Source organism: Branchiostoma belcheri, unplaced genomic scaffold (assembly GCF_001625305.1).
Source record: "Branchiostoma belcheri isolate BF01 breed outbred unplaced genomic scaffold, Haploidv18h27 scaffold42, whole genome shotgun sequence".
NCBI lineage: Eukaryota > Metazoa > Chordata > Leptocardii > Amphioxiformes > Branchiostomatidae > Branchiostoma > Branchiostoma belcheri.
In genome coordinates, this window is record NW_017804043.1 from 1,760,710 (window position 1) to 1,788,389 (window position 27,680).

Here is a 27,680-nt window from a genome sequence, read left to right on the forward strand (position 1 = left end):
CAGTCCCACTTCCCCAACACGAACACACACACAGGCTCAACCTAATTATCTGAAAGCAAATACCCTGCGAGATATGTCTCCTGTTAAGTGGTTTGAGGAAAAATTGACCCAACTGGACGCCGGGGCCAAACGACCTGTTTAAACTCTGATTAACGGACACACTACCGGTAGTGAATGGCGTTTACAAACGAGCGTCAGACCGTCGCCTGGCAACGCGGGGTTGGAGCGTTGTCTTAAGAGCTCTCGCTAACCCTTGTGTAGCCCACTCCAGCGCTTGTCACGACACGCAGAGGACAAAACCGCCCGGTGTGGATTGCTTACCGACAAGAGGACGGCATTTGTTCGGGAACAGCCCTACATCCAGGCGGCTAGTTTTCACTGAGAGCCGCGGTCGCTGGTTTTGAATGGTAGGAGAACGGGTGGGCGTGAATATATGGTACGTATTCTGTTAGATTAAGCCAATATATGAGCTGTATTCTTCAAAATAGGCAGTATAGAAGCTAGGATTTCGGACAATTAAGTTTCCGGAATACATTTTAGACAGGAACAGCCCTACATCCAGGCGGCTAGTTTTGACACGGCCCGCGGTCGCTGGTTTTGAATGGTAGGAGGACAGGTGGGCGTGAATATATGGTACGTATTCTAATAGATCAAGTCAATATATAGACTCTAGGATTCAGGACAGTTAAGTTTCCGGAATACATTTTAGACGGGAATAACCCTACATCCAGGCGGCTGGTTTTGACGCGGGCCGCGGTCGCTGGTTTTGAATGGTAGGAGAACAGGTGGGCGTGAATATATGGCACGTATTCTGTTAGATTAAGGCAATATATGAGCTGTATTCTTCAAAATGCGAAATATAGAAGCTAGGATTCAGGACAGTTAAGTTTTCGGAATACATTTTAGACGGGGACAACGCTACATCTAGGCGGCTAGTTTAGTTTACGAGGACAGGTGTGCGTGAATATATGGTACGTATTCTACCAGATTAAGGCAATATATAGATTGTATTCTTCAAAATGCGAACTATAGAATCTAGGATTTAGGACAGTTACGTTTTCGGAATACATTTGAGACAGAAATTTATGGTAAGGTCTTTCCATATGTCACCATATACATATAAATTACCAAGGGATATACTACGTATACTAGTATATGTTAGACTTCTGTGTCTCTGTGTATCTGCGTGCTATATTGGCCATGGAGCACTTAATGTTTATTGTCTGCATTTGATACATTTTATACGTCGAAGGAATGGCGTTTGATAGCATTAAGACAAAACTCAGGAATGCCACAAGCGTTATCGTCTTGGCGACCCTTCCTGCTTTTCTATATAGCTTTGTGGTCTAAATGTTTGGAGTAAACAGTTTTAAAATTCTTTCAAATGCCAGTCAATGGCGAAGTGCGTTTGAACTGGAATGAACCCACTACTGTACAACTAAAAGGTAACTTTATAACGCCGTGGACTGTAGTTCGGTGTAACCTTCTCGGTTCATTCCTACGCTCCGTTGTTTACAAGAGTTTGTGATGGCAGCGTTTTGTTTTGGTGGAAACGCCGTCTACGAGTGTAGCCCTCCATGACAAAACATTCTATATGTGGAGAGCTCAAGCACTGGCTATAGAGGCGATCCCACACACACGGGTGTGTTGTAGTGAAAACACGCAACTGTAAAACGACACCGTGCCGTCTTATGTCGGACTATGCGGTCGTGACAAAACATAGTCCATGGCGCGCACTTTGGCTTTAGGTCGGGTTTGGGTTTAAATGTTATGCCTTTTGAAGTGTAACGGTCATGACGAGCATAAGAGCAAAGTGCGTGGTGGTTGAGCTTATATATAAAGCCATTTCTAAGTCATTGATAGTAGATGGTGGTACGTACCGTCAGTATGATTCTTTAAGTATGAGAAATAGAGTACATCTACAGATACATGCATAGTAGACTGCACATACGTATGTGTATGTGTGAGTAGTGTACAATGTGTGTAGTGAAGGTCGGTGGGACATCGTTTTGTTTTTTTTTCTCCTAAAAAATTTTGGTGTGTTTAGAATTATTTGACACATTATTATTTGACGTTATATAACGTTAGTTTTGTTGTTGTTGTTGATTTGTCTGGGACCAGGTCTATATAAATATAACGTTTTACCATTTATTGTAAAACTCTATTTTGCAATATATTTTTATCTTTTAGTAGCTGAAATAAATTAACTGGGAAAAGTGGAAAATACTAGAAGAAAGCTTAACACACTAGGGTAGGCATGCTAATTTCAAACAGAATACGTAACAGACCTTCGCGTAGGTCTGGTACATATCAGCTGACTACAGGAAATATGTTCTTACCCGGAGGCGGTGTTCTATCGTTCTATTTACCTTACTTTACTCTGCATTACCCCAAAAAACACATGGCATGCCACGTGAGGGAACAGAATATACGCGATTGTCAATGGCTGGTACAAATATTATATATGCAAATAGCTCTGAATGATGCCAAGTATACATAGAGCAAGAATGACCTACTAAAAAGATCCTCGAAAAAAATAGCATAGCTATAGGCTCCTTGTTTGTTATAGGTTGCCATATATGATCTTTGACATGACTTTTTTTTTTCAAAAAAAAAAGTTAAAACTTCCCTTTACGCTATAATATAATCACTACATGTAGACACAAAATGAAAAAAAAGAGGAAGAGAGCTAGGAAAGAAATCACAAAAACTTGCAGGATAACTCTATTGTTTTCTAGTTAAACAGTGCATGAAAAAGAAAGTGCACCACAATCCAAGGGATAAAATCTAGCACGAACGGATGTCCATATAGCCTGCGGGGAGGATCAGACACCATTACTCATAATGGACCCCATGATTGTTTTGCTGGCAATCTGAGCCATCTCTGTTTTCTCTCTTACGTACAGCTTCGGGTGAAAACATACCAGTGAGTAGTAAGTCCCTCCCTTCCGAATTAGTTCCAAAAATTTGCTTCATGTAATTACTACATACAGAAGATTGAATCCGTTAACATATCCTAGTAAAATATGTACGGACATCTGATGACACATTCTGAGCACTGGACTGAGTTCCCTCTGCAAATGGATATATGTATGTTACAGATAAAAATTACAAAAAAAAGTTTAAAAAAATAAGTAAATAAATAACTGCATCTCTAATTTTTGTTTCGTGTTGTCGACACTACTTCATGAAACATATCAATTGTCGAAACAACAGTCCCTTGTGTGCAAAATAATTTTCTTCACAATTTCCTCTTGTTTTACAAGTCATTACTTGTTGCTTTTGCTTCATATACCTACATACTTACTGATTTCTTCGGCCGCGGAAACAATACCTGTAATCATTATTTGAATCATAAGCGTGTTTTGAAACATAGTCACAGAGTTGCTGATTGGTAGTCTGGTGACTACGTTTCGGGAGACCAACAATGTGAACTCCTGTTACAAACATTGTGTGGAAGACAAAACCACAAACATTCACTCCTGAAACTACCAGGAACAGTCGTGACTGTAGAATAAAGACTGCCCCGGTGAGGTCGACTTGGGTATCTGAAGTTGTGCCGCTAGAAATATACGACAAAGAAAATACATTGTATTTTATTCTTGAGATGCTATAGGTTTCTTCACTGGCTCTATGTGAAAACACAGTTAGAATTTTTGGGAACAGCAGACATTTGTACGAGAAAAAAAAAGATTTTTTATCTACCATTAGGCTTGTAAAATAAGTCTTTCTATTCATGTACAAAACAGATTTATTGTTTTAATAATCGCTTGCCGTAAATCAATATACATTGGACTAAGTACACTCACATTTCAGGCAGACAAATTTCTTCGTTATGAAATTTTATGATCCAATAAGCGTTACCATGGTGAAGCAAAACAGTAGTTGATAGTCAAACTGCTTGGCCACAAAAATATGTCCTCAAATGAACACATTAGTACTGTCAAAACACAAACTCAGTAAAACCATAACACTAACAGTCCGAGTCATGTTTTTCTTTACTTTTCACTTAGTCCGTGGAATGAATGTTGCTGTAGCTACTTCGGATTATGAAATATGTACAGAGGCAATAAAATATGTCCTCAAAGGAACTAGTAGCGTCAAAACACAAACTCTAGCAGTCCATGTCATTTTTTGTAGTTTTTTACTTGGTTCGTGGAGTAAGAAAGTTGTTGTAGCTACTGTGGATTATAAAATATGTACAGAGGCAATAAACTAAGTTATTAATGATGTACAACGTTCCTTTTGTGCGCCGCTATTCCGCTGTGTGCTGATCCTTTTAAACGCCTTCCGTGCAAAGTCCGACTTTGCTACCTTCCATGAACCACCCTAGCCTCCTTCGCAGTCTTGTTGGGCGTCGGCGTTATTTTTTCTCTGAGCGACGCGAGTAATATGCGGCCGCGAGGGACGATTTGCTGCCGAGGGAGTTTTTGCCACGGGGAGAAGGTTGTTGGAGCGCGAAACCTTCTCTCCGTGGCAAACACTCCCTCGGCAGCAAATCGTCCCTCGCGGCCGCATATTACTCGCGTCGCTCAGAGAAAAAATAACGCCGACGCCCAACAAGACTGCGAAGGAGGCTAGAACCACCCAGTAGTAAACGTGATCTATTTGACATCTGGGCACCCTGGTTATTAATCACTAACCGGCCCGTTACCTAGCGATGGCGGGGGCCTTTGAAGAACTGTTGCCTTTGTCAATTAACAAACAGGGTGGTGTATGACTAAACAGTTACGGGGAAAAGTTGTGTTTTTCTACCCGTACTTTGTAAAATACACTGGGATTCGAACCCGGGAGTGTTGGTACGTGTGGTGCTCTTTACGCGCTGAAGCACGTGGATAGACTATCGTGTGCGTGTGCCGGGTCATATAAGAACGCCAGTGAACCCTGACGTTAGTTTGAAGAGAAACCCTAGCTGCCTGCAGCAAACGATACCACAGCACCGCCCCCCTCCCCCACGTACAAGTTCACTCCAGGTGACATGACCTGAAAGGTGCGCTGTTGTTGATTCACACCTGCCTCATTGTTTGTCACTCCGCAGGTGAGAGAACTGACATCACGCGGGCCTGACGCCACGGATAGGCCGAGGAATGTAGCGAGGAAACGCGGTCGAAGACACGATGGACACGGGAACTGAGAAGTTGTCTACCTCCCACGGACGGCACGACAGCAAGCTGGCGGGGAAACAGCCCGCAACCGCCGGGCTACTCGTCGCTAACGTCCGGTAACTCCTAACAATTGAATAAGCAGGTGGGCTTAGCACAGGCACTTTGTAATTGTGTTTGCTGACCGAGAAAAATGGCCGGCCTGGAAGATAATAGCAAACAGTCTGATCCCGGCGAAGATTTACAGCCTCAGGCGCAAAATCGCGAGATAATCGTGACAAATTGCGCGCCTGAGACAAAGGAGGTCGACGAACCGCTTTCGCAGGTAACCAGGGAACGGCCGGCGGTGTCACGGTTCGGCCGTCTGTCGGCTTACACCCGGGGCAGCGCTAGCACCGGCACGGTGAGCCACCACTCCACGCGCTCCTGTCCGGCCGCCGTAGAGACGCCGGGGCGAGAGAAGCTCCTAAACAAGCGCCCCAGCAGCGAACACTACTCATGGGGAGTGACTCCCAAGGATGAGGCGGCGAGGAAAGAGACGGAGAAGACCATGTTTTCCGCACTGTCGGAGGAGGCGAAGGCTGCCATGTTGGAAATGCGGAAGGAAATGGAGGAATGCAGGCGACAACTTGACGACGACACAACAATAACACAACCACCTGCAGACAACCCAAGACAAGAAGACGACACGGGGGTAGACCTAGCCGACGAAGAGGACGAACAATTCGAACAGGATAGCGACAAGAGTACGCCTAACGACAATGCAGAAGTCGTGGACTATATTTCTGACTATTCTGAAGACTCGGACTCGCTCCAAGAGGCGATTTTCAGAGACGAGGACCACCGTAGACCAGTCAGCCGCCTGTCCTACACCCACTCTGCGCCTAAACAGAAAACTGTGCCCATGTTGCCTCCTATACAGACTAAAGCCAAAGTCCAGAGACAAAAATCGTATCCAGGCGAGATTCGACATCTCAATAAGTCCTATCCTGGGTCCCGCCCATCCCCAACCGAAAACATGGTCTCCAACCAAACCTACGTACCGGGGGTCGGCCGTTTCCAGGTGAGTGGCAAACATGCTACTTTTTTTTTCTTTCTCTACTTCTTCCTGTGTTTTTCCGCCATATCACAGTTACCATAATAATGTTACGCTATGTCATAATTGGCACGTTGCTAATCGTTACAAATATGCTGTGATCGGCTTGTATATGACTGTGTAGCAAGTATGTTGGACCAGGTGTTTTGGCCCGTCGCTAAGCTGTCTAAAGTCCGTGTGGCGTAAAACTTGTCATTCTGTCGAGAAGGGAAAACCTTTCACAAACATATGCCTCGATGACAAAGAAGCCGCGTGACCTGCATTCACGCCTTACAGTGCGATACCTGTGTAAAAACCCAATCTTATCTGTAAACGTATCTCCCGTAACAGGTGTGAAATTGCGTGAATGGTTCAGTGGCGTTCTTTGGTGCTATTTTTGTCGCCTCAGCTTGCAATAAGACAGAAAAAAGAGCCCGGCTTTTGACTGTCAAGTTTTATGCCTTAACCCTTTATTCCCATCCCTTTATCCTTATCCCTCTATCCCTACTAGAGCTCAGAGACGACCAAGTGGTCCCTGAATCGACTCCGGGGGGTCCTTTATTCCCAAACAATAAAAAAATCATGGCTTCTGTAAAATACGACGCTGTATTGTGTAACCAAACTCTTCAAATGTAGCTAAATCATTTGCAAACGTTCAAATTGCAGTTATCAAGTGGAGTCAATGTTGCTGACTCACCACTCTCTTTGTACTACTTTTACGGTATGAGGTTCTTGTCGCAACTCGTGTATCTTTTATATGTTTGGGTATAGTTTCGAAAGCAAGTGAACCCAGGTGACCCCTTTTTCTGTGGTGTATTCTATTTCGCTCAGGTTTTGAGACCAGCCATTGCAAGAGAGAGGTCGTTCAAGGTCACGGGTCCGGGGTACGACTCGAGATTTCACGACCAAGTCTGGAGAACGGAGGCCGAGAATGGCGACATCGTCCCGAGAGAAGTCAAGAAAATGGCGACTCAGAAATGCAAGGAGTGGCTGAGACGCTGGGTCGTCTCCACTCCTCCTGCGGACACCAGAAAGAGCCTGTCAGACACCATGGACTGATGGGAAGGAATTCGAATCGAAGAAAGAACATGGTGTTCGAATTCAAAATGGCGGACAGTCACAAACTGACAGAACTTGTGGTGCGACTTCTAGATGTCATAAATGATGAGATAAAGGCTTAGGCGAGATCTGATTACTAGTATATTGTCTGTAATGACATATAATTGAACAGGAGTAGGCGAATTGTCTGTGCATATGACAGAATGCAATAATTTTCGAATTTGCAATTCCTCCTAGGATAGCACGTCAGCTGGGCAGCTATTTACTCCACGTCTCTCGGGAACCACTGTGATGTTATCTGACATCTAAAACAAAAGACTATAGAAAAGATAGTAGAAAAATAGTAACCTTATTATGAAAACAACTAACGTTACCTTTGTCAGGTACATTTTTGCTTTCAAGCCATTCGGACAAAATCGGTTTCACGAGAGCAAATTGAACGCACAGAATATGATTTAGTAGAAGTAATATTTTCCGTCCTTTCTTATCGATGCAATCTAATCAGTGAAGACAAACCGTCCTTTGTGAATTATAAATTGCACAAAAGTCTAGAAAGAAAAATTGATGTATTTTTTTTTTTATTAGCAGAGACTGTCTGACTGTTGGGTAAGCTGTGTACTAATTATGTTTGGAAACTCTGGACCAGTTTCTTTCATGGAAAAGTACCTACACAGATCACCGTGTCACAGCAAACATTCAGCTATTTCTTGACATATAATCCATGTCCCGAGGCAAATGCAATCTCATTCACCAATTCGTCCCAAAAATACTATTTTACCTCATCCGTGCATTCAAAAGAAAACGATACCAGCAAAGGACATGTCACCAAGCTTCAATATGATGTTTTTTTATCTTTCACTATGTATCACTTGTTTTGCCGACTTTTAGGAGAACCTTTCCAACTATGACCACTAGATCAACGACCATTCTAAGCCCTAAGACCTCGGTTCGACTGATGTTAATACACACTCATTGTGAGACGCTATTTCTGTCAAGGCAAACCTTAAGACGTCTTCCTGTGTACACCGAGCAATTCGATCCTCTTTCTTACATGTCGCCTTGTATACCGAGGTGGTGTAGGCACCGCCTTCTCTGTTTGTTTACGTCCATTCTTTAAGTGCAATAGAAAAGCGGCCATGAAAAGTCGTCCGTCACAAAAATAGACGACCTCACGTCCGCAGTGTTGTTTTAATGATAGGGATTAGGGGCACTTCTGTAGACTTTGTGTACAGTTAAGGAGTCTACTATTGTTAACTGTGTTGCCATTGGCCCGATATGCTGACAACGATTGTTAACTGTGTTGTCATTGGTCTGGGACGCTGACACTTATACGGTGTTTTGCTGTTCAAATTGCACAGACGTTAGAATGACACAATGCAAATAACAACGTTGAGAAGGGAATGCCAGTGTTACCAGAACAAATACGACCCAATACTAGTCATTTAGTACTCTGACAACAGACATATGCATGACCCTCTGTCACATTCCTTGTCGAAAACAACTGTTTGAATTCGGATACCGTGTTAAAAATCTGTATATTCTTTACCGTAATGACAGAAAATATGTATATTTTGTACCATATGTATATGCTTTTACAATAGAAGACATGACAATGAAAAAAGAACATGACCATACGTTACATAGTCTTCCATTTTTCACTTGTGTCGCGAAATATCGTATACATTTAGAGCGTAGTTTGGCATAGACTATGGCATAGTCACCACTTGTTATAAAGACATTCAGCTAAATAAAGGCACAAGCTGTAAGCATGGTACTACGGCTTTATGGGTCTTAAATCTGTGAAAAAAATAAGTTCACAATGCCCAGGGTCTTGTGTTGTATTGGTAGTATGATATTTGAATAAGCAGCAAAAGAAGGGAAGTAATCAAATGAATATTTCACAAAAATGCAACATTTTTAATGCATTAAATTACATAAAGACATCATCAACACACATGAGTTTGGACAACATAATATTAATTTCACCATGCTCGGAAAACATTCTATCACTTCCATGCTATTTTTTCCTTTCTTCTCGTTTAAAAAGAAAAGTCAAAATTGACAGTAGAAAAGGAATGTATTACGTTAGCCTGGTATCCAGTCTATCGTAGTTGGGACAGGCTGTCTTCAGGGCTGTAATAGTTCTCCCCCGTCCAGCTCAACAGACCACCCGTAGGAGTGTTACGCCTGTAGCAGTTTTGCCTGTCGTGCAAAACCTACCGGGAACCTATCTGAGTCGGGCGGGGAAGAACTCTTGCAGCCCCGAAGAGAACCCGCCTCAACCACGATAGACTGGGTACCAAGTTTGCATTATGTTAGCCTGGATGTCAGACCCATAGCGCCTTGGACACAAAGTATCTCAGTGAGCCGGTTTATCTCATCTGCTGGTGGCCACTGTTGAAGATTCAAAGATACAGCTGGGAGGTTTTAACTAATCATAGGAGAGGTGTCAAGTTGCTTCCTGCTTCTCCATTGGTGGGGCCTTATGCTCAAATACTGAGCGTTCGACTGACAGGTCCATGTCACCCTACCAGACCCCTGCACACAGGATAACTTGCTAGACAGTGTGGAGTGTGCTATAGGTATGGATACCAGGCTACGTTATGTGTGATAATTAATGTGTTTGTCTGTGTTATCAGGCCGGCTCTTGGCGTGGCCGATTACGATAAGACGTTAGGCTTGTTGATTCACCTGTGACGTCACAGCCGATACAAGTAACCTATGGTATTCAGTCTATCGTGAGGGCCTGCAAGCCCTTTTTCGTAAGGCGTAATCAGGCCGTTTTAGACTTCGTAATTCGTAGGCAGCCTCCGCAAAAATCAACGTAATTCGTAATTGGACATTAGCCGCAAATCGTTAAGTCGTAATCAGCTCTGAGACTTTAACGTAATTCGTAATAGGCGGCGAAAATTTTGCGTAATTCGTAATCACTAACCCCCCCCCCCCCTTGCAGGCCCTCTATCGCGGTTGGGGCGGGTTTTCTTCGTGTCTGCAGGAGCCCTTCCCCGCCCACCTGAGCTAGGTTCCCCGGTAGGTGGGGGATTTACGTATGTGACAGGCTCTGTAATTCTGATTTTGAGTTGATATTGTTCAACGTATTTTGAATTGTTAAGATTAGGTATTACTCCTATGTTCGATTTTGTGTTTTATGTTGTACAATTGTAACGTTTTGTTGATTCATCTGTTGGATGTGGAGCCAGGGCCCCCTTGGAAATCAGTTGTTTATCAACTGAAGGGGCGACCCTCAAGATTAATAAATAAATAAAATTGACTAGCCCCACCACCAATCTCCTATCGTGAACAACTCCTACAGGGTGGTCTGTTGAGCTGGACGGAGAGAAACTATGGCCAACTATTAGAGCCCAGAAGACAACCTGCCCCAACCACGATAGACTAGATACCAGGCTAACAAAACTTCTACCGGGGAGTCTAGTTGAACTTAGGGGGTGGGAAACTAATGTAGTCCCGAAGAGAGCCCGACCAAAAAGCGGCAGACTGCATGGATACCAAGCTAGGTGAGGATTACAAACAAGCAAAACATGTCAATCTTTCTAACAGTCGTTCTCAAAACAGGCGTGATTGAGACAAACAAAATTTGTTGAACAAATATAAATTGAAAAAAAAACGTGAGTGTGTCTCCACCAGGTCTTGTGATTACATGTTGGAATATAAAAAGATTGTTTGACGTACCACTTTTACACCTTCTCAAATTTAATACTTGGTACAGAGACCTTTAATAATAACCCATACGTTATCAATCACTGTCATCTTTCAAGGTTCACGCACATCAACATCAATTAAGGAGGATACTGTCCAGGCGACAGTAGACGATTATACAACTTAAAGGTCCCTGCATACCTCAACTCAAAATCAGAAAAAAAGTTTTTAAAATGAGATAGCTCGCTTTCAGGAACACAATTATACAAGAAAATCCAACAGTAACTAGACAGGTGACATATAATAAAATATTTGCAAAGCAAATGCATAATGTTTACGTTCAAATGGTCTAGCCTAACAAACTACTACTCTGTTTATCCTTATGCGATGACCAGCCCTTCCAGCTTGCAACATAATGTAACCCAACACCACTGTGTGTCTACCATCCGTCTGGTCCAGATCATTGGCCCTTAAAAAAAAGAGTATAAAGAATTAGAAACAGAGCAAACACAATGTTTCAAAGTCATTAGTAAGATATTACTGCATTATTTTTTTCTGTTTATTCATAGCCAGAATTTACCAGACCTTGCAACGTACAATAAAGGTAATTCATTCTTTCATCCATCTTTCATCATATGTTTCCTTTCGAATAATTCATTGACATCCATAAGCTATGTTACATTGCTCAGCTGAACCCCCCTTGCAGACCCTCTTGAAATAATGCTGCATGGGCGTTATCAATATTACATGCATCCTTTACAGTGTTGAAATATACGAATAACGCCTCTTTCATGCAGACAAGCCATTATCAGAATTGATAGTGACAAAATACGACCATGTTTGTCATTCGTCTTTTACATCAACAGTAACTTTGACGTTCTTTATGAAAGAACCTTTCACGTCTTCTCACGAAACGCGCGAAGTGAAAATTTCTCAGGGGATTGAATCGGCGTGTTGAAAATGTCAACTGGCTTTCTTTCACCTCCTGGGATTGAATCTGCGTACTGCAAATGTCAACTGATTTTCTTTCACACTATTATAAGAAACTGAAGAACCCTTCAGTCTTTGTGAGGAATACACACGGGACCAAGTCTTCCAAAGCGTTTGGACAGAGGATGAAAATAGTTTCTGACAGCTTTGTTTTAGTGAGCTAGACAAGACAAAGCAGCTGTAATGTCGACAAATGTCGTTTGGCTCTTATTTCCATATTTGACTTTTGAGGAAGGATAACTTGATGAGGGGAAACGTTTGATCCGTTTACAGAGCAGCCTCTACCAGGCATCGGGTGCGGCAAAATGTACGCTCTTGTGGGCCAACTCCCCTGGCATGTTATTTGACCAATTTCTACTCTTTCTGTCCGCCTCGTCTGATTGCTAGTCTGCTATAAAAGAAGTGTGATTCGTAAGCCTGGTAGAGGCTTTTTACAGAGTGCAACAAGTGCAAAGACGCTATTGGAAAAATATCGTTAAGTTAGAATAGATATCACAAGAAAAAAAGTTGATGACATCCAAGTACATGTGCATTGTAGCTGGCAACGAAGTGTCCCTTTATAATGTTAAGTTATAATCTGACATGGAACATTGTATTTTCCAAGAATGACAATGTATTTTCTAGCAGAGAAAGCTTTGGTGACCCTTTTGATGTCCCCTTCCCTGTGGGACGTCGACGTTGATGCATCACGTACTATAACCACCTATCAAACTCTGCACACCTGGTTCGTATAGCTCTATTGAAGTTGCCGACTGTTTTGGCGTTATGTCACTTCATGTTACTTCATGATAATTTACACAAATGTGATTTCATAATCGTCCCAAAAATATACATTTGCTGCTGTTTGTGTGTATACATGTATGTGTATGTGTGCATATGCGCGCGCCTGTGTGTGTGTCTCAGCCTGTGTGTCTACGTGTGTGTATACGTATTTCTTAGATCTTAAGTTGAAGAAGACCATACAAAATTCCCTGTACTTTTCGTTGTGTCAATAAAGAATCATTATCGTACTGGTATACAATACACAGGCCCCATTCCCACTAAGGTAAAATTGTCCGGACCGAGCCGAATCGATCCGCCTTCGAGCAGAATCGAGCCGGACCGAAGCCGGATCAAAGCGTATCAATTCGGCTAGATCCGGACAATATTACCTTTAATAGTGGGAATGGGCCAAAGCGCTGGAGTATGTGTGTAGCGCTGTATCCAGAACCATCTGTTTCAGGTTTTCCCCCGTCTCGACATGTGGATCTCGGTTGATCGATAACACCTGTGACGCCCAGATCCAACCAGGATATGTCCACAACTTCTTACCACTCACAAACACGAGGCCTGTTGGTCTAGGGGTATGATTCTCGCTTTGGGTGCGAGAGGTCCCGGGTTCAAATCCCGGACAGGCCCTTTATTTTTGTTAAAACAAATAAATTTATTGCACTAATTCTATTAGCTGTGCAAACAACACAGAACAGATTACTAGTGTAGCATTTTTGGTACATAGTTGTTGCTGCACATTGTATCCTGTCAACGGTTGTCAGGCAATAAACGTCATCATACCTATTGTTACTAAGATATGAATCCCTCATTTAATACAGCGTTATCATAGCACGTCGGCAGAACGTACTGCGCCTGCGCAGAACCCCGTATTTTCGCGTTTTCGTTGGGTTTTTGGTCAACTTTGCATCAGAATTTTGCTTGTTGCAGAGGATATTCTTTCCGACACAACATTTGGAAACTACTGTCGAAATGCTTACCTTATATGAGCGAATACAACCTTATATGATACGTTCTGCCGAAATGCTATGCACAATACATTACGGGTTTCGCGCAGGTGCAGTGCGTTCTGCCGACGTGCTCGTTATCATGCATTAATGTTCCCCCAGGACAAGTAAAAGACGTCCCGGGTCATCCTTTCAGTTGGAAGGTCCCGCCGACATCCATCCGTTTTAGACTGAAATGAACACGAACAATAGGCAAAGGTTTAGTTAAATCTCACTCTAATCCCTTGTCAGTCCAGTCACATAAAACGAACGTAAAAGAGCGTATTAAAGAGAGACTTTTACAAAGAAAAGAGTGCAAGAAACAAAACACAGTTGCTGAGCAACTTTTTCATGTGCCCTTGGGAAAGGCACTTTACACGACTTTCCTCACTTCGCTCAGGTGTAAATGAGCATTGTACTGTCCCTGTGTTGGTGGCGGCATTAATATAAGTTTTAAAAAACTTGAGTGTGCCGTCACCACGTCTTGTGATTGCATGTTTCGGAATATATGAAAAAAAAAACTTTTTCATGAACGATTGAACATCTGTACAATGTGTTTGGGTAAGGATTCGTCCTATAGTCTACCAGCTCGCTGAAGGGAATAAATGAGTACGCATGCAGTATTAGTTTAAAGTCTCCACCAGACCCCTTTGCAGGCTGAATAAATACTAGTAGTAGAAATCGTTAAATGGTCCAGTTTGCCTGCATGGTCGGCTAACTCTCCTGGCCAGCTACATTATGTCTAGACCGTTTTGTACTATTTATTCACCCTGCAAAGGAGTCTGGTGGAGAATACCTTGTCAGCACTTCAGGCAACGCGTTGCAATTTATACACATAACATGTACAGCATTAAACCTGTGAAACAGCTCCAGCCATAACAACAGCGCCCCCAAACGGAGAACGTGGGCATGGCAGAATAATACTATAGTATTGATGATCATGAGTCATCGGAAGCTGACCTTTTGATACCCTTTGAAACAATGGGGTGGATTAACTTCCCCTTGGGAAACTACAGTTTCTAAGCAATAAAGCTGGTTCTATGACTAATAAGCTGATGATCCCACATTATCATAATGAGTAATCACTTCATCATCAATTTCCAAACCCACATTGATGTGAAACAATAACATCATCTTTATATGGTGGCATTTATACCGACTTTACAAATACAGATACCAATAAAATGTATTGTTCTTCGGGATGCCTAAGAGATTAAATTTGAGCAAGATTAATGCTATTTGCTGTCGTAATAGTTTGTTTTACCTTATTTTCACTTTTCAAATCTTTGATGCAAAACTATTCCTTCGAAGGCAATGTTTTGTCTGTAAGGTGGGTGGTTTCTATTGTGTATGTACAGTGTGACCACAAGTTCCTTCTTTCGCAAATTGAATCTATCATGTATGCCACCCACTGCTGTAGCATGAATGATATTGTGTGGACACATACGATAAAACCTTTTGAACTACATAATATCTAAATATAGAAACCTTTTGTGAAACCAACAAAACCAAACTGGGGCATCATCATCGATCAAGCAAAAGTCATTTTCGCTAGGATCAATGCAGGGAAAGATGGCAACATTTGTGTGTGCCCTTCTTCTAATTTTGGCGCTCACGTTTCAAGACTTTTCCGGCTCTGTAGAAGGAAGAGTGCAGCTGAATCTCACAAGGAATTTCACCGTTCGTGAAGACGCCTTGCCTGGTACGGTGGTGGGAGTGGTGCTACTGTCGCCATCTTGTTCACAAACAGAGGGACGCCGAAGTGCCAAGATTACAGCAGGTGATCAGTACCAACGTTTTCGCATTGCTAACTCAAGTTGTGAAGCCGCTCTAGTCGTAAACAACCCGCTGGATCGGTCAATACAGGCTCAGTACGACTTGGTAGTGAGTTTGACGGTCCAAAATGGCGCCTATTTGTTTACCAAGTACATCGAAGTGACTGTAACAGTTTCAGACGTGGTTGACTACCCACCCTTGTATAACCCGGCGTGCGAGATTCCGGTCCGAAAAAACACTGACCGTGACCAATACTTTCTTAATTTTGCTGGAAAAGTTACCATCGACGCGTATTCAGGTGGACCTGTGGGTTTTGACAACTCAAAAATAAGTCAAAATTCAATTCCAGAATATTACATCAGATCGGACAGTAAGAATTGTCTTGTGTTGGTGGGTTTGGGGGCGCATCATTACACTGACGTTGGCATTGTCCATAATATTTATAACATTGAATCCGAGGGATTTAGGTACACAACGTGCACTTGGCCTGGTAATACTGGTGTCCCCCTCAAAATACACCTGATTAAGAAGCCTGACACATTTCAGCCATTTCCCCAGTGGAGCCATGACGAGACACCTCCGCTTGATGTAATACCGGATGTCGTACCTGCTTGGAACGCGAAACCTAAAGCAAAGTTTTTCCTCTTTTTCTACATCCCAGTCTCAATGAGTGGCCCGGTAAATCTAACCTGCGAGCTTGGGGTCCTAAAAACACACAAGTGGTTTGGACTCCACGCTATTTCTTCTGTAACGTTGGAACTGGAAGTCTTAGGATGCGAGGAAGGAAAGTTTGGAGCTCTGTGCGACCAAGACTGTGTCTGTAAGAACGGAGCACGCTGTCATGGACTAAACGGTGCCTGTAAGTGCGCGCTAGGATGGCAAGGAGTCGCTTGTGACATCCCAAAACCGACTGTGGCAGTCAAAATGTCGTCGAAATTCCCGAACAACGTCGCTTACATCGGTGGTAAACTATCACTATCGTGCATGACCTTTCATCTAAACGTTACCCAAGTTCGATGGGAATTTAAGCCCCTTTTCATCCGTCAAAACAAAACAAATATCTGGCCAAGTTCAAACAGCACAGTGATCAAAATTGGCTCTGTTTCCACCGAAGACAATGGGTTTTACACATGCACCGTCGTGGCAGAAGAAGAAAAGACTTTTCAGGACAGTTTCTTGCTGAATGTTACAGACTGTCCACCGAATAGAAAGGGAGTCTTCTGTAACGAAACGTGCGCCTGTTTACAAGGAGCTACCTGTGACCGATGGACAGGCTGCGAGTGCCCGGTGGGGTGGGAGGGGGGCCACTGTGAACTCAAGTGCCCCGATGGCACATACGGGAAAGACTGCGCCCACAAATGTGACTGTGACGACACTGCAACAACCTGTCACCACGCCACAGGGCAGTGTGTCTGCGTGGGAAGGACTGCAGCCGACTGTGAAGAACCTTGCCCTTGGGGGACGTACGGCCCGAGATGTGAGAAATCTTGCGAATGCAGAACCAACGCTTCCTGTGACGTCATGACCGGGCGATGCCACTGCGGGCCGGGTTTGGCGGGAAAATTCTGCGAGAAAGAGAAATTCGGCGGTAACAAGTTCAACGGCACAATTCGGACTGACATCGCAGTAACACTGAGTATTCTTGCCACCTTCTTTGCCGTATTCATCGCCAGACAGAGGTTTTGGCAGAGATTTTATCGTGCTGGGAACAAGCAGCAATTCTTTGAAGGCAACCTTGAAGAGCTAGTGACGACAGACGACTTTGAGCAGCGGCTACTGCGTTGGGAGAAAGATCCTCGGATGTTAGATCTAGCAGAGATGGTAGGTCAAGGAAAATTCGGACATGTGCTACGAGGAACCTTCAGAAATTCAAACGGAAGCGTGTCGGAAGTAGCGGCTAAAACAGTTCACCAAAAAGACCTGCAGGCTCACCGAGCTTTCTACCATGAGATGACCATCCTCATCACCATACAAGAGGGCTTGGGGACGCCAGCTCGCTGCACAAATATCATCCAACTTCGCGGGATTGTAACTAAGTCAGATCCGAAGTATATCCTCATAGAGTACGCTGACAGAGGAGACTTATTATCTGCTTTGCGACAGGCGCGAAATCGTGATGATCATCATGAGCCGAACTTCTGGGGACTTGCCGTGGACGTTGCTCGAGCGCTCGCCTTTCTCCAGGAGCTGAAGCTCGTGCACCGAGACGTCGCAGCTCGCAACGTCCTCATCTCGGCAAACGGGGAAGGTAAACTTGCCGACTTCGGGCTTTCCCGGGACATATACACCGATAGTATCTACACACAGGAGGCAGATAACCCGATACAGATCAACCATCTGCCGCTGAAGTGGATGGCGCTGGAATCGTTGAGGGATGGAGAGTTCACACACAAGACAGACGTGTGGGCTTACGGGGTGCTGCTATGGGAGATCGCGACAATGGGAAACGAACCCGTGTACCCTGGTCCTCTCAGACCTGATTGCCACCATCTCATCCAGCTGTTGGAGAAAGGCTGTCGTTTGCGGATCCCCCACGGTTGCTCTGTGGACATGTACCGCCTGATGTTGAGATGTTGGAATGCCGACCATGACCGGAGACCAGAGCCACAAGATCTGATCAAGGCTGTCCAACTGCACGGAAACGTGCAAACAGAGTGGGTGGAGAAAGAAACCACTGTATAGGTGATCACAGTCATGAGAAACTACAGCGGTCAGAAATCGTTCTATGTGGAGATGAGGTACCCTCTACCAGGCTTTGGGAGGCGGCTGGAAAGAGTAGAAATTGGCCGAATAGAGAGATAACATGTCCGTAGAAGTTGGTCCGCTAGAGAGTAATATTATATTTTGCCGCACCCAAACTGTACTTTCTAGCGGACCAACTCCCTCGGCATGTTATCTCTCTATTTGATTAATTTCTACTCTTTCCAGCCGACTCCCGAGGCCTGGTAGAGGCTAAAGATGTAGTTCCGTTTGCAACAACAGGACACAACCAGTAGACATATCTTTCACTTCCATGCTTACATGTAGTACAATTGCACAAACGCATAGATTGTACGATACTAAGTACCATATTCTAACCATTAAAACAAAGTAAGATACCGTTTTGGAACGTACACTATGTAAGGTATACACGAAAGCTGTATTACTCTGATAAGTTACAAAGTCTAATACTTTTCTCGTAGTCGTCAAAGTGTAGATGTACGTTTTGGTAAATATACTCTTGGTGAGATTTAGTGAAAAAATAGTCAAAAGTCACGAAAGCTAAAAAAGCTTTTAGTTTATTTAGTTACGGAATTGATTGTGAAGAAAATGACAATGTATAAACAATGTACAGTATATATAGGGCTTAACATAGATAGTCTAGTACTGTGTCGTATACATGTAAAGTTATGTACATAAGTGAAGATGGTGACAACATATATAGTGATCATACAAAACATTCATTTAACATGTACTTAAGACAAGTAAACTCAAAACATTCACAGTAATGAAATAAATACAAATCAGCTTGATGATATAAATCGTTTGTGCTAATAAAGTTTGTTCGCTGATTGTCCGCTCTTTAAGATTTAATTACAAGTGTATTGTTACATCATCGGTGAATTATTGTTAGACACAACATCATATTTTTAATGTACACCATAGACTTCCCAAGAAAATATAAACAGCTCCATTTAATTATCTGTTGAATATGACAATTTTTTTACACCAACTTGAGATAAATTACTTTACAGAAATATTTCTCCGTTTCTATGTGACAGTTCTTCTGAGGTAATACTTTCAGGCGTGCTGACTGTGGTTACGACTTCGCCATTATATGCCATGGCACAAGACTGTGTGCTCTTTTTACTAGGTTTATACAGCCACAACGCGAGGCCCATACACGTCGTGGAGAAAATCTTCAGCACCAGAACGATGATGAAGAAATAGAGGCTCATGGTGGAATTCTCGTAGACCCAACATGCACCGCGGTCGCTGACGTCACACGTGTCGTCACTGCTGACGTCACCTTGCCACAGAAGGCAGGTTCTGTCAATGGCGGCTCCCATTAGGATGGGTCCGGGAACGGAACCTGCAATATAGAAAAGTTTTATTTTATAAAGAAAAAAAAACTAGAAAGGTATCATTTGCAAAGCAGATGCACGATGTCTACCTTCGCATATGGTCTGCTCTGTTAATTATTACTCAAACACATTTATATATATGGTGACAGGAGTCTAAATCCCTCCTGCTATAAAATTGCAGCATGATGTAACCCAGCACCAGTTACCATGATGACAGACGTCTGGTTCAGGTCATTGACCTTATATGTTTGGAGAAGAAGAAGAGGAAACAGAGCAAAAACAATATGTAAAAAAGGTAAAGTATGGAATATATTTTCCACAATAACTTTGGTGCTGAATATTCTAATGATGAATTCAATGGTTGGCGGAGCGAGGACAGAGCTTACTTACCAAGAAGTCGGATGAACATCCACTGTAGACCAAACGCAAAGGATGCCTGGTGTTCAGGAACACACCTGCGAATATACATTATGTTATCAATCATACCGAGGAAATATGTTTTGCCTTGGCCATGAAGCTACACTGAGGTAAAGCAGTTGAAATTCGTGTCCAGACTCCAGTTGCATCAGCTGGTATATGCTCGTATTCTTAAAGCTCGTATACGGCAAAATAGCCCGGATATGAGTGCATCCGAACCTATTTTGTCCATGGCCATTGAAACATGATCTGTATCTTATACTATCATGAAAGTTCATCTGTGTTGGTAGTTACATGTACGTCACACTTCAAAGAAGCCACGTGACAAGCTTCACATGGTCAGTCTACTGAAGACCAGAGTGACTGGTCGAAAGCTCTAGGTGAGAAAATTTTTTGTGTTGGACCAAAAGTTGTAACTTTAAACATGACCTGTATCTTGTTTGTTAGTAAGTATCTGATCGACGTCAGTTTTCCTACGCTTTTGAGTTCATTTCTAATGCATAGTGCATATTGTATACATGCATATTGGGTACAAAAAAAAAGCCACATTGGCATGAATTCCATTTCACTTTCATTTTCTTTCATTTCATTTATCGGAGTTGCAACAGTGCATGACAGGTGGTAGCCAGGCAGCAGCAAGGCTGGTAGCGGCTACCACTGATACATACAGTATAACACAAATCATGACAATATACAAGACCTACGATAAAATATCAATATATACAATAGCAATACACTCGAATACGATAAAGGACTTAGAAAGTACGGTATTCATCTACTATTTAAACAATACCACCAAAAGACATACCTGAGTGTAACTGCGGCGGCTGGTACCGTCAGACCGGAAACCACCACCATGATGACGACCAACAGCGGAAGGAACACCATCAGGAGACCGCAGGTCGAACCGCAGCGGCCTGACGTCACTTCCGGATCCGGCGGTGTGTACCCAGGAGACACCGCGGCGACAGTGTTGGAGGCAGAGGAGTTTGTTGTGACGCATGCGCAGTTGCTAAAAGTCTGAAAATAGGATGTCAATTTATGAGATTAATGTCTAAAATAAATATGTTGCGATATCGTATGTCCTAAAATAAATGTAAATATCAAACTTGTGTCTGAGGAGAAACCAAATAGGATCAGTCGTCTATGTACCAATATAGACTAAAGGCCAATGTAGAAAAAACATTCACAATGTACAAAATACAAATATTTACACGTATACGTATCATACATATACTTTATTTGACATCAAAAAAAGTTTAGAGAAAAGGAATACATAATCATTTCAGCTCCAATACATATTATACTTTACAACGAGTTAAAAGGCGCACAATCCAACTACAAGTGGGCTCTGATAGTCTCCACCAGACTTCTTTTGCGGGGTGAATAAATCGTAGAAATCGGCCTAAAAAGGGTATTAATTGGCCAGAGAAGGTAGCCGGCCGGAGAAGCTCCAGCTCCCCGCCTTCTCTGGCCAATTGATACCCTTTTTAGGCCGATTTCTGCGATTTATTCACCCCGCAAAAGAAGTCTGGTGGAGAGTCTAGGGCTCTGAAAAAGAACAGCAAATTCGGACTGATTCGGGTACCTTCGGCTCCCCTTCGTGCCTTGTCGTGCACCCGGCGTGACACGACGACAGGTACTCCAGTCCGTCGGAACCGCACACCACGTCGAACACAGCTGGGCATGCGCAGGCGGCGTTACAGCTGGCGTTCAGCGACGACCCTGGTCCAGACGCCTGTGACGTGGCTCTGAGGAAATGTAGCAGTTGGGCTTGATAAGATAGATTGTGCTTTTTCTATTAAGCCACACCAAGTAAATTTTATGGATGACGTCCGCGCGCGCATTGATTTTGGCCTGTTCCTAGAAAAAACCCCAAGAAATTCCGCTTCCTGTAACCATGACCAAAGAGTCACGACAGTGCCGCAAATCGTCAGATTGACGTGAAACCCGTAACGCGAAAACAGGACAGGATGACAACTGCTGTTCCACCTGATTTATTGTTGTTTTTATGATGAATAAAAGACTTCTTGCTTGTTACACTGTGTCACCTCATTCAATTTGTGTCCTAACATTTGTCATCTCTTAGTATATTTCTAATCTAGGCATCTTGTTTTTAGGGCCCTTCTTGTTTTTTTTCGCCCTCTCGCATTAGATTTAGGGTCTCCAAAGGACGTCATCCATAAAATTTACTTGGTGTGGCCTTAAGTTAAGATGGTGCTTTTTTTATCCTTATATCCTATGTATTATGTTACTCAGTATGATATACATGTTACCATACACCCATGGGCATGAACATGCAAATAAAGATCCATTAAGTATATTCGAGAAAAGGATAAATTGCAAGAAAGAAATTGTCTTACTAGAACTAAAGCCGAGAAAGAAAATGTCTCAATCAAACTAAAGGAAAGGATATGTCTCACTAAACCCTAAGGAAATGTTTCACGAAAAAAGAAATAAGAAACTTAAGAAAATAAGTAAAAATTACATTATAAGTAGTGCCATTTTGACAACGTACCCAGTAGTATAAGACGCGGTCACTCCTGCGAACTGACTGTTGGGACATCTGATGAGGAACACAGGTGCCAGGAGCATGGCTATGGAGGACAGGATGACGCAGAGCTTGAGCGATCCGGACACATCCAGCTTCTTACACCGCATGATAGCGCCGCCTATCAGACAACCGCCGAATGCACCCGGGACCATCACACAACCTGTGGAAAGGGAGAGAAAACAATGAAACGAACTAGAAAGGTAACATTCGCAAAGCAAATGCATATTAATGTTTACCTTCGCATATGGTCTGCTCTGTTAATTCTTACTTAAACACACTCATATATTTATGGTGACAGGAGTCCAAATCCCTCCTGCTATAAAATTACAACATGATGTAACCCAACACCAGTTACCATGGTGATAGACGTCTGGTGCAGGTTATTGACTTTATTTGTTTGGAGAAGAAGAGGAAGAAAAAAAACATGTTTTCCTTTTGCGAAGGTAAACATAATAAAACAAACAAACAAACAAACGAATAAGCATACATGTATATGCATGACTACTAGCATAAGCTATAATGGTAGGATTTGTGTTTTCAATGCTCATCCATGATCCATATCTTGTTTAGGACTGAAATGAAAGATGACAATCATTGAACTGGCAAGGGCACAACTTTTCTATTCTGTTACCCGTCGAAACTTACCGACGAGAAACGCGGCCTGACTGGCCGTTTGTCCGAACTGGTTTTCCACAAACTTCGGTAGGAACGTAGCGAAGCCGTTCAGCGCGAGACCCTCGCTAATTCCCGCGAGAGTGATAAAAATGAACGTTGGATTCTTGGCCAATGAGCGCACGGCGACGGGAAAGTCCCGGATGCTCTTGCCGAAGTTTGAATCCAGAGTTTTTGACTCGGTGTTGGCGTGGACGTCAGAAGTCTTCTCCCTACGTACTTTGGCGATGCCTAGGACAACAAGGAAACAGGTATGTTAGTGGTAATGATACATATTACTAAAACCTAACACGAAATTTTGGGAAAAAAGGTCAGAAGATGTCATATTAGCTGAGAAAAGACCTAAGAGCAGACATGAACAGTATGTTTTACAGAACTTTCTCAAACTATATACTAGTGGTAGATGCTACGGCAAGGTTTGAGACAGATGACTGACTAACATTTCCAAAACACACACATATACGTGTGTGCAACGCACCAGAACACAAGTACCAGAGCGGCTAAAACAAGGCACAAAGGAGAGAATGGCACCAAGAGTCCACGTCTAGCGGAAAAATACACAAAGCAAGGACAACCGAAACAAGCAATAGACATCTTCCCTCCATGAACGAGGTTGGTGTTGTTAGGGTTCTTTTTTATGTTATCGCATGTGTTGATTGTTAAAACATGACAGCTGGGTTTAAATTTAATTGGACGTTATATGGCCATGAATAATGAGGGAGTTGCTTTGTGTTGGTACAATTTTAATTTTTATCATGTAAGTACCAACCCAGATAAACTTTCAAGCGAGTTTTACAGTGGCCTCCTGTCGGCTTCACAGACCACCAGAAGTGACATGCAGACTATCACCATGAATAGTGGTATTTCCTAATAGCCTGAGAGACATTTGTTTTCCTGGTGGTAGGAGTGCAAGGAGTCAAGTTACGAATGCACAACACCCAAGCTCCCTGTCTAAACCTAACCCCACAGGTCGCAAGTCCTTATCTATGGCAGCAAATAATCAATAAGAAATGCACAGCATACCTTGCAGAATAAGCTACACTACATATCTACAACCACCAACTATTATGGACACTAAAACACAGAAACTAAAAAAATACCACGAACCAAAGATAATCATAATCAATCCTGCAGAGGTGAGGTCATTGACCTCTCAATCACAACACAAACAAACCACCCCATTAGCAAGGCCAGCAGGTCAATGACCCAAAAACCAGACCAAAGAAATATATAGCCTGTCAAACAGGAGGTAAAAATAGATACACTGCCATGTACCAACTGGGGTAAACACAGAACACACTACTATAAAATAGGGGTGATAATGTAGAAATCCTTTTAAATTAAGCAATACAAATATACGACAACCTGCTAATGCACTCTAAAACACAAAGAGACTCAACAACTACCCACATACCAAAAATTATACCAAACCATCCACCAGATTTTCCAAACATTCAACACAAAAAGACCAACGTTAAACATATTGTAAATATCAAACGCAAACAGCTAGGAAGCCCAAATTTAAACCACTAAACCATGGTAATAACAACTACATGCTACCTTAATATCGCACAAACAGTCCATAACGCGCAAACAACAGAATAAAAAAATTAAACTGCAGTACCAAGGTCAATCACCAGGGGCTCAAAGTCAACCTACACAATCTCCAAGGCCCCATCCATCAATCTGCCAAATATCGTACAGTTCCTTCTCACCGATCTTCAGATATCAGACCAAACATGAAACGGAGTAAAAACAGTACCCCCATTTTCATGGAGGGTAAAAACAAACAAGCAAACAAATGTTTATTTCTCACCGGGTAGTTCCTTTGGGTAGCCGGACAGAGGCAGCACCAGAAGCCAGGCAGTGACCCCCAGCCCCAGGAATCCGAGCCACCAGGCGCCCAGCCAACGCGGGTCGCTCGTTCCACCAACAGGCCTATGTGGACAGAAAACATTCGTCAAAACTAGAAAGGTAACATTTGTAAAGCAAATGCATAATGTCTACTTTCGCATATGGTATGGTCTGTACTGTTAATTCTTACTAAAACACATTCATATATATGGTCAGACAGGAGTCTAAATCCCTCCTGCTATAGAATTGCAACATGATGTAACCCAACATTAGTTACCATGGTGACAGACGACTGGTTCAGGTCCTTGACCTTATTTATTTGGAGAGGAAGAAGAAACTGAGCTAACCTCCTTGATCAAAGACAGGGTATTAAATTCAATGTGATCAAATCAAATATAATAATTAGAAAAAAAGTAAGAGATGAAATAGAAGTATGTAGAAACATATAATATTGTACTCTCTAAGGTTTCATACTTACGGAATGACTCCGGGTTTTTCCAAGTCGATATAGAGAGTCAGTAGCTGTCCGCCCAGCAGAAAACCGACGGCAGGTCCGAGGTACGAAACGGCGTAGAAAATCCCTAGGGAAGGAAAAAGCAAGAACATTTCACGATCCCCACGTGCATAAGCACATAAAGCCGATAGAGCATAAAGCACATAGAAAGAATCAACAAACTTTAGGAGAGAGGAAGAGAAATTATGAACATTGATAGTGCAAAATTGTGAGAATTTATTTATTTATTTAATCTTCAGGCACCTGGGTGGCCTAGTTCAATTTTGACAAATTGATTTTCAATAGGGCCCAGTACAAAATACAATAAAATCAGAGATACAAACAAAGACCGATATGAACAAATGACAGCGATTATCAAATCTATTTTGAGGCATGTAGCATAAGACCTTGTAGGTCTATTGATGTAAAACATACAACATATCAATTTTATAATGTCGACATTTATTTACCCAGGTAAATTCCGGATGATTTGGTTGACACGCTTTGCTCCAGGTACTGAGGACCGAATGTGTAGAGAGGGATGCCGCCTACTCCATTCAACAACTGGCCTGGATCAGGGAGAAACATAAACCAGTATCATTGTTAAACAGGTTCAATTGTATTCAAATGTTCCTTCTTGACTGTTGTTGATGATGATGACGATAAATTCCAAAACGTTTTTCCAATTTTATATAGCTTTAAACACTGAGGAAGGATGATATACTGATACAGAAATACTAATACTAATCTAATAACGTTAGATCTAAAACTACTCTAATACAAAGGTTCAGCTTCTTCTCGTTTCTTTGTTTGTGATGTTAAAAACATGTAATTTGAAATGGATTTGTTTAATACAGAATGATCAAAGCGCATAAGAAAAATAATTTTTTTATGTTAGTAATAATAACATCCCAGTGATATTCTGTTTTCTTCAACTTGAAACTCACCGAGAATGAAGACATATAGGAAGTTAGGAAGCCAGTTCGACTCCCCTCCCTCCCCACTGCACACGCCGTCGTCAGAAGTCTCGTTAAGTCTCGCGGCGCCGCACGTGGTTTCCTGCGCGCCTCCCAGCCGGTGCGGCCCGACCACGAAGTGCGGGATGGAGAAGACGCATGCGCCCAGCCCCAGAACGAACGCCCCGGTGGCCAGCCAGATGGGCTTGCTCCTGACACCACCGTGATACGTGATGATCACCGACAAACAACCGAAAGCGATGTCGTAACCAGATGAGATGATTCCTGAATTTTTAGAATAAGGAGAGACAAAAAAATTAGAAAGACTAGTACTGTTTTTTTTTTACTTTTTCACAAAATAAACATAAACATACTAAAAACATAAAGTGAAACCATCCAAGTGAAAGTAAAGTAAAATGTAACAAAGAAAATAACTTAAAAGCAACTTATGGGTAAAATGATGATAGATTAATTAAAGAGTGTTCCAAGAACACATGGGGCAACGTCCTATCCAACAACTTTTGAAGTTTCACAACACACATATAATAGAATCGCCTGGACACTTGGTCTCACTGGACAAAGCAATAATCTTGGACACGAAACCAAACTTTTTTGCCCTCTACATCAGAGCATCGCATATTTTATTTTCATCATCAAAAACATTGTGGAAGCAATTATACAAACCCACCACCCCACAACAAAAGGTTATCAATATCGCAATATAATCAGATAACATATTCATATAATAAAGTTAAAACTTAACTTATAATGATAATGATAATGATGAAAAGTATTTTTTTTAATTTGTAACTTACCTGTTTTGGAGCTTGGAAGTTGGAACCTTTTCTCAATGGTGGATATTTTAATTTGTAACTTACCTGTTTTGGAGCTTGGAAGTTGGAACCTTTTCTCGATGGTGGATATTTTAATTTGTAACTTACCTGTTTTGGAGCTTGGAAGTTGGAACCTTTTCTCGATGGTGGATATGACGCTGTTGATCAGTCCGTTCACCAGAGTTCCCTGCACCAGCGCAAAAAACGACACGAAGAAGAGAAACCCTTTCGGGTTGTCGAACACCTGAAGACAAGAGGGTCTAAACCGGCGCCATCCGCACCTGGTCTCGGCTTGGTCCCCCTCTTCGTCAGAGAAGTCGCCAGCTCTCGAGTCTTGCCTGATGAACAGAAAACTTTTAATGTCGATGATATACCGAAATTGTACGTTTGGACAACCAAGGTGTATTTTTAAAGGTTGCGAAAA

General features: G+C 42.5%; 3 protein-coding genes and 1 non-coding gene across 5 annotated transcripts in view; 3 read left to right on the forward strand and 1 right to left on the reverse strand.

The window, feature by feature from the left end:
* The first annotated feature begins 617 nt into the window (after window positions 1-617).
* Window positions 618-7,353, forward strand: LOC109478096. Of its 2 annotated transcripts, XM_019779581.1 has the most exons (3): window positions 618-633; window positions 5,039-6,165; window positions 7,009-7,353. In XM_019779581.1, exons 2-3 carry the CDS (start codon window positions 5,296-5,298, stop codon window positions 7,234-7,236), a joined length of 1,098 nt encoding a protein of 365 aa, XP_019635140.1. In that variant the 5' UTR covers window positions 618-633; window positions 5,039-5,295; the 3' UTR covers window positions 7,237-7,353. The 2 variants fall into 2 exon arrangements, with proteins under 2 accessions (XP_019635140.1, XP_019635139.1); XM_019779580.1 differs by lacking the exon at window positions 618-633 and having other exon boundaries at window positions 4,600-6,165.
* A 5,856-nt stretch (window positions 7,354-13,209) lies between these two features.
* On the forward strand, window positions 13,210-13,281 carry Trnap-ugg. The gene has a single exon. It is a non-coding gene; the product is annotated as a tRNA-Pro (tRNA).
* Window positions 13,282-16,079: 2,798 nt separating this feature from the next.
* LOC109478005 (tyrosine-protein kinase receptor Tie-1-like) lies at window positions 16,080-18,095 on the forward strand. Its single transcript, XM_019779456.1, has 2 exons — window positions 16,080-16,305; window positions 16,606-18,095. The coding sequence occupies exons 1-2, from the start codon at window positions 16,080-16,082 to the stop codon at window positions 18,093-18,095; spliced, it is 1,716 nt and encodes a 571-aa protein (XP_019635015.1).
* A 965-nt stretch (window positions 18,096-19,060) lies between these two features.
* The window catches only part of LOC109478143 (solute carrier organic anion transporter family member 4C1-like), an 11,465-nt gene continuing 2,845 nt past the window's right edge, over window positions 19,061-27,680 (reverse strand). The window contains exons 3-13 of the mRNA XM_019779631.1: window positions 27,365-27,594; window positions 26,415-26,708; window positions 25,938-26,036; window positions 25,453-25,555; window positions 24,937-25,058; window positions 23,094-23,351; window positions 22,413-22,608; window positions 21,483-21,645; window positions 20,703-20,914; window positions 19,868-19,932; window positions 19,061-19,485 (exon numbers count right to left, since the gene is read on the reverse strand). Coding sequence (XP_019635190.1) covers window positions 19,142-19,485; window positions 19,868-19,932; window positions 20,703-20,914; window positions 21,483-21,645; window positions 22,413-22,608; window positions 23,094-23,351; window positions 24,937-25,058; window positions 25,453-25,555; window positions 25,938-26,036; window positions 26,415-26,708; window positions 27,365-27,594 — 2,086 coding nt within the window. The 3' untranslated portion in view covers window positions 19,061-19,141. The remainder of the gene's footprint in view (window positions 19,486-19,867; window positions 19,933-20,702; window positions 20,915-21,482; window positions 21,646-22,412; window positions 22,609-23,093; window positions 23,352-24,936; window positions 25,059-25,452; window positions 25,556-25,937; window positions 26,037-26,414; window positions 26,709-27,364; window positions 27,595-27,680) is intronic.